The sequence below is a fragment of the Octodon degus genome, unplaced genomic scaffold (genome assembly GCF_000260255.1).
Source record: "Octodon degus isolate 3935 unplaced genomic scaffold, OctDeg1.0 scaffold00070, whole genome shotgun sequence".
Taxonomy (NCBI): domain Eukaryota; kingdom Metazoa; phylum Chordata; class Mammalia; order Rodentia; family Octodontidae; genus Octodon; species Octodon degus.
In genome coordinates this window covers 5,969,459-5,976,916 of record NW_004524646.1, presented here as the reverse complement: position 1 = coordinate 5,976,916, position 7,458 = coordinate 5,969,459, and the positions used below count along the sequence as shown (strand labels likewise).

The 7,458-nt window shown below is 40.6% G+C and overlaps 1 protein-coding gene across 1 annotated transcript in view; it reads left to right on the top strand.

The window, feature by feature from the left end:
• Positions 1–7,458, top strand: part of Golga5 (golgin A5) — a 53,734-nt gene that overhangs the window by 9,357 nt on the left and 36,919 nt on the right. Inside the window, exons 3-5 of the mRNA XM_004635156.2 lie at positions 3,241–3,471; positions 4,410–4,629; positions 5,485–5,608. Of these exons, the coding sequence (XP_004635213.1) occupies positions 3,241–3,471; positions 4,410–4,629; positions 5,485–5,608 (575 nt within the window). The remainder of the gene's footprint in view (positions 1–3,240; positions 3,472–4,409; positions 4,630–5,484; positions 5,609–7,458) is intronic.

Below are 7,458 nucleotides of genomic sequence, written 5' to 3'. Positions count from 1 at the left end.
ATATATGATCCGCTTTTTTTCTTTCCACTCAGTTTACTTGAGGCTACAAATAAGAGTGGAGGGCATAGTCCCTGAGAGTACAGCCCTCCTGTGCTGGCCCCGTGTGCTACCGCACAGGCCCTATTAAAATACTTGTTTTGGTGTTGCTATTAAAAGAAAAAGTTAGGATTGCTTTTAAGATTGATTCAATGCATGGACTTCCTACACTACCCTCTTGCAGTTTGCTGAGTAAGCAAATGTGTACTCTTAAAAATCATGTTTTAAGTCTTACATTCTATTTTTTTTTTTTTTTAATTTTTGTGATGCTTAGGATGAGACCCACATGCTGAGTAAGTACCACTGAGACACACCTGCTCCAGGCTGATTTTGCTTCAGACTTCTCGGCCCATGAGTTTTCAAACTTTTCCCTTAATTCCACTCATGAGTTTCCTGGTTTTGATTTCTTTCTTAATTGTATACCAGTTCTTTAAACAAAATTTCATTTTTATGTCCCCATTGTCAGTTCTTTTCCATATATCCTTGAAAAGAAGATGTACTCTACTTGCGTACTTTTATGTGTATTTTTGCATTAAATTTGTAGTCTGTGCTTTCAAATCCTTTTTTTTCCATTTAACTTACTTGTTTGATCTGGTTTTTTACAGTTTCAGAAAATTTTTATATGGCACATTTCAAGTTCATACTAAGTAAACAGTAATACAATGAGTTCACTATGCTTACCATCAATCCTCAATTTTAATTTTTTTCTCAATTTTAATTTTTTAAAAAATCTTTTACTTGTTTGCTACAGCGTCTCACAATGCAGCTCAGACTCCTAGTGATCCTCCTGTCTCAGCCTCCCCAGCACCTGGGTTACAGGTGTCTACCACCACACCTGGTTTCAGTGGCCGGCATGCCCAGGGTTGCAGGGCTGGCATGGCATGTGGTGCCAGGAATCGAACCCAGGTCCTTGTGCTTGCCAGGCAGGCACTTAGATCACCAAGCTATCTCCCAGCCCTCAAGCCTCAATTTTAATTAACACTCCCATTTTTAAATTTCTACCACTCCCTTCCCTCTACTTCATTAATTTTTTATATTTTTTTTTCCTTTTAAATAACATATATTTTGAAATGCACAAAAAATTTAGCTTTGCAGGCAAGTGATATGTCTGTATCAAGAGGGCCAGCCAAATAGCTCAGTGGATTAAAGTGCCTGCAAGCAGGCGCAGGGGGGGTTTGATCCCCTCTCCCCCCACTGGCCCTGCCCCGAGGGCGTGCTGAGACTTTGAGACTGGGCATAGTGGTGCACACCTTTAATCCCAGCACTTGGGAGACTGTAAGCAGGAGAATCACTACTAGTCCAATCTTGTAGTGAGACCTGAATACCCTGTAGACCCGTCCCTTAAAAAAAAAAAAAAAAAAAAAATTGCATTAATTTAGTAGTGAGATCCTGAACACCCTGTAGACCCTTCCCTAAAAATACAAAAAAAAAAAAAAAAAAAAGTATCTATATCTGTGGTGACAACTTATGGCATGCGTGCCACACCGGGCACGCAGCCCCACTGGCACACGAGCCAGGTTGCCCCAGCATCAGCCCAGAAACCAAGCATGGAGTATTTAGTTTAATTGCAGTCAGTGTTTAACTGGCACTTTGCGATAAGTAAGTGGTTTTTAGGTTGCAGTTTTGTCACTTGGTTTCTGACAGGTTTGCCATCTCTGCTCTCTAGCTGTGCTTTATCATGCTTTATTGGCTTTGAGTGGCCCCAGAAAGTTTCTAATGTTCCTTTCCAGTGAATCTCCTTACCCTATCCCTAAAAGTACTCACTGTTCTAATTTTTTTTTTTTTCATTTCAGCGTTTGCTTGCTCTAAAACTTCTTACGAATGGTATCATACAATATGTACATTTTCCAATCTGGCCTTTTATACAGTGATATTAGTGAGACTCGATGTTAGTATTTTTATTATGAATTTTATCATAAGAGTTTATGAAAGGTTTTCCATTCTCATTATGGACATCAGGGCTGTTTCTAGTTTTTCATTATGAAAAGGCTGCTGTTGACATTTTTGTGCTTGTTTTTTGGAAGGAGGGCAAACTTTTCATTTCTCTTGGATAACTACCTAGGAATGGAGCTACTAGGTCCAATGGGCATGTTTGGTTTCATGAGAAATTATGAAATATTTTCCCACAGTACTTGTGCTATCTTGTGCTCCCAAAATAATGTATTTGCATCTGAGCAATGTATGAATTATTAGAGTTGCACCATATCCTCCCCAACACTGGTGTAGCCTTTTTTATTTTAGTCATCCTAGCAGTAAGTACTAGTTCACACTGTAATTTTAATTTACATTTCTTTGATCGCTAAGATTCTGAGACCCAGCTAACTGTGATGCTGTGTACCTGTAATCCTGAGGCAGGAGCATCACTGTAAATTTGAGGCCAGCCTAGGCTACTTAGTGATTTCAGCCTGAACTACATAATGAAACCTTCTCTCAAAAAAAAAAAAAAAAATTCTGGGAATTTTCTCATGTGAATATTAACTATTTGCTTATCTAACTTCCAAGAAACAAGTCTTGCCAGTCTGTCTGCAGTAGTCACAACTACATTCATTGTGGGGAGTTGGTACCTGAACCTCACATGCCTGAATCCTTTCTTCATTCCGCCCTTCCTTCCCTCCATCTCTTGGTCCCCTTCACTTTTGCAAAATTTCTCTCTCCATTTTGTCATTTAGGTGTAGTTAATTTATTATATGATTTTTCAAGTAGGTAAAAAGTACTTGTGTCACATTTAGTAATGAAAGATGAATCCTAATGAGGCTCTGCATCTGTTAAGGTGTTTCATATTCTCGTTAGATTATTCCTCTTCTTGACCTTGAAACTCACAGCTGTTCTATTGTGCTTTCCCAATATCTTCATTGTTGAGACCTTTTTTTCACTCAGAAACATTTCAGAGACAAAAAAGAGAGAGCGAGAGAGAAAGACCAAAACTCAGCGACTCAGTTTATCTCTGGTTTTCTTCTTCCTGGACTGTATTCTTTTGTTATCACCTTTGATTCCATGTGTCCATACTTTGAGATGGTTAGAGGACTGTAGGCTCCAATTCTCAGAGTGCATTTTCATCATTGGGAGGTCTGAGGAGAACTGATGGTATTTTAGCCATAACAGTCAACCTGAGCCAGCAGTGCCCCACCAGAAAGTAAGCTGCTGATGCACACCTGGGGAGCATCGTGGTGTAACAGGTTTGTGTGTGATACTTGTTTTCTGTAGATGCTGCAAGTACCTCAGATCCTAACCCTGAAGGCCAAGAGCATTCTTCAAAGGAAACCATGACCTGTAATGCTCCTATTCACTCTGACCAGAACCCAGCACCCAGTGACAATGGCAGATCACATGAATTGTCTAATCTCCGGCTGGAGAATCAGCTGCTGAGGAATGAAGTTCAATCTTTAAACCAGGAAATGGCCTCATTAATTCAAAGATCCAAAGAAACTCAAGAAGGTAAAGTTTTATTTAATTTGTTCAGGATTAGGAGTTTAACATTCAAAACCAAAAACTATATCTGATTAGATGTAGTTTAGATGAGACTTGTAGAATGCCATTTTCATAGAAGTATAAGACCCAAATTGGAAAATGGGATCTATCATCTTCCTCCCAACCCAAAACAGAATATTGACTAGTGTGGTCTTTCTTTAGTCTGCAGAGTTTAAGAATGGTAGGAACTACACACTCATCATTATCTAAATTTTTTGTTTGCTGTGTTGATGTATTTTGTTTGTTTGTATTTCTTTTTCGTCTTTTTGGAGACATTGTCTCACTTGTGGTTCGGGTTGGTCTTAAACACTGTGCAGCCCAGGCTGGCCCTGAACTTACTGCATTCCTCCTGCCTTGGTCTCCCAAGTTCTGGGATTGCAGTTGTGTACCACCACACCTGGCCTATCAAGTTTATTTGATTATTCTGAACTTTCAGGGGAGCTGTTCCATGAACCACAGATGGAATTATGTAAAGGTCCGGTGCTCTGCTCCATGGAATTCAGTTTAAATAGTGCCCTTGGGAATTGTGCAGTGAAGTGGCCCCAGAGTAAAAAACCCAAGTTCCTCAGAAATGATTAATTAGGGCCAGCCAAATAGCTCAGCAGATTCAAGCGCCTGCAAGCAGGTGCAGGGGCCAGAAGTTGGATCCCAAGGCCTGCTGTGCCAGCCCCGCCCCCAGGGCATGCTGAGACAGTGAGTGAGACTGGGCGTGGTGGCTCATGCCTGTAATCTCAGCACTTGGGAGGCTGAAAACAGGAGGACCACTGTGAGTCCGATTTGTGTATTGAGACCCCTATAGACCCTATACTAAAAAAAAATTAAATTCCAAAGGGACAGCTGTGGAAAAGCTGTGCTGTGAAAAAGATGTTTAGTTTTGCTTATGTGGAGAAATTTAATTTTTATAGAATTAAACAAAGCAAGAGCAAGAGTTGAAAAATGGAATGCTGACCATTCAAAGAGTGATCGAATAACTCGAGAACTCCAAGCCCAAGTTGATGACCTGACAGAAGCAGTGGCTGCAAAGGACTCTCAGCTGGCTGTCCTGAAAGTAAGACTCCAGGAGGCTGACCAGCTACTCAGGACTCGCACAGAAGCACTCGAAGCCCTACAGAGTGAGAAGTCACGGTCAGTCATGTAGCAATAAAGTGCATAAGTTAGAATGGTCCTCTCTTTCCAGGACAAGTAACAGTGAGCACTGCACTGTGTCCTAGTTTATGAAAATTTACAAGAGGGAAAATGTCTTTCGGCAGTAATGGACATGTGGGCACTTAAAATGGATTAATCAACAGGGTGTGATGGCGTATGCCTATAATCGCAATACTCTAGGAGGCTGAGTCAGGAGAATAAGTTTGAGTATAGCCTAGGTAATTTAACAGCAAGATCTTGTCTCAAAATAAAATTAACAAAAAAACCTAGGGATGTAGCTCAGTGCAAAGGCCCTGTGTTTAATCCCTCATACCACCAGAAAAAAGAAAGAAATAATTTGTATTGATGCAGTTAGTAGAGTCTAAATTTAAAAATCTTTCATTTAGTACAGGGTCTTGCTACACAGCTTGGATTCATAGTGATCCCCCTGTCTCAGTCTCCTCAGCACTGGGATTATAGACTTGTGCCACCATGCCCTGTTTCAGTGGCCTACATGATGCACCCAGGGCTCAGAAGCCAGCACAGCATGCAGTACTGGTCCTTGCACTTGTCACACAGGCCCTTAGACTGCTGAGCTATCTCCCCAGCCCCAGAGTCTGAATTTAAAAGTCTTTGAAGAACTTAGCTTTCTTAATCACTGGCATATGCTATATGCTTCTATTTGGAACCTTTAAAATATAGATTATATTCTATTAGAAAGGAAAAAGGTTTTCCGTAGATGTTTTAGACAGGCCATCTTTTTTATTTGACTAACAGATTCTGTAAAGATGATTATTCCTTATCCCTTTACCCCATGGAAATATGTGTTTTGACTCATGCGGCATTTTCTTTTAGAATAATGCAGGATCACAGTGAAGGAAGTAGCCTACAGAATCAAGCTCTGCAAACTCTTCAGGAGAGACTGCATGAAGCTGATGCCACTTTGAAGAGAGAGCAAGAAAGCTACAAGCAGATGCAGGTTAGAAGGGAGACAACAGCATTCTGTTGATATTGGGACAAGGAGGAATGACTGGTATTTCCTAACACATTTGTAGTAAACTTCTCCAGTGCATTTCATGAAATTCTCTTTCTGTGACAAAATCCAGTTCACTTGATCCTTGCTACATTATTTCATTTTATGTGATCGGGTGTGAGATAGTTAATATTCATTACATCTTCCACTCAGTTTTGTAAGAACCAGTACCATTATTTGAGCAAATGCTGGTTTGAGGCTTTTTTTTTTTTTTTTTTTTTGTGGAACCAGGGATTGAACTCAGGCCCTTGCGCTTGCCAGGGAAGTGCTTATTCCACTGAGCCATCTCCCCAGCCTGGTTTGAGGCATTTTTGCTTAAGCTTTTTCTGATTTCAGTTAAGTCTGAATAATTTATTTCAAGTGATAGTTATACATAATATTATCTAGAGTTTTACTCTAAAACAGTTTTTATCACTAGTTCAGGTTTAGCCCTGTTTGTACTTTACAGTTGCATGTGGAAAGCTTTCTGATGCCCAGTCTTTCTGCATTGTGTTGTGTGAGGTAGGATCTGGACACAGGTAGTTTGTTTTTACAATGTTTACAAGTGCTTCCAGTGGGTAGCTAGGAGTGCAAACCACTGATCCAGGAGCTATTTTCAACAGGTGAAAACACATTAGTTCTGAATACCAAGTACTGTACAGTAATGTGTTTTCCTGGGGCTGGGGCATAAGCAGCATAAGTGCCTTCCTAGCCAGCATAAGGTCCAGTTTGACCGGTAGCAGCAGATGACAGCAAGCAAATATAAACCCCCACAACAGAGACCAAGTGCAGAGGAACGAGAACACTTTTATTGCATGTTTGTGACCAACAAATGCCCTGACTTTGGGTCAGGACTCCCAAACTTATCAGTACCAGCCTGAAGTTGGCTTTTAGGTTATATACTTTTTAGGCTTCCATAGTAACCACATTACCTTATTACATTTTCAGGAATATTACAAGAATATCACACAATTGCCATAAGGTTTACATTTCCCAGACACTTGACCATCTACCTGTCAGAGGGCAGTGTGGCTTAACGTTTGCCTTATTCCACAATTTGTTCTGTTTGTTCCTATTTTATGATCCTTGTTTTCTCTAAGTGGATTTATTGTTAGCTACATGGGAGGGGTTGAGGGAGTAAGTTTATCTATAGTTTAAGTGAACTGAAGTGACCCTCACTTAAAATGGAGTCTTTTTTGTCCCATCTTTCCCCCAACAAGGACATATTTTCCTTTCCTGTGACATCTGTAGTCCTTCATCATATTTGCCGTCTCACACTTGGTGGTTCCTTCATGACTATCACTTGTCATCTGTGCTGTGGTCTGTAACCTGTTTTTATTTCTATCCACTGACTGAGGCAGGGCCCAAAAGTTAGGGGGACACTTGCTATTAGAATGGGTCCAGTCAGGCTGGTAACCAAGGAAGTTAGCCAGGAGTTGCAGTTAAATAGTCACCCTTGTCTTGTCCTCTGATGCACCATGGCTTTACCTGCCATTACAGGCCATCCATGTCCAGAGAAGGGGCCCAAACCTTGGGCAGAACAGAAGTAATAGCAGGCATGTTCATATAATCAGTCCCCTGTAGAATCCAAGTGGATCCGGAGACAGCACACTGTATAGGTCTAAAGATCCCTTCTGTGGCTGCCTGTTTCAGGATGTACCCACAATGATGTTTTTATGACTTGTTAATATACAAACATACCCTTGCCCCCAAGTTATTATCTGTACTGAGCTATCCTATTTTATTTATTTATTTGGATGGGGTTTTTTGCTAGTGAGCCCTAATTGTCTGTAATACTTGTGTAACTAGTTTAGCTG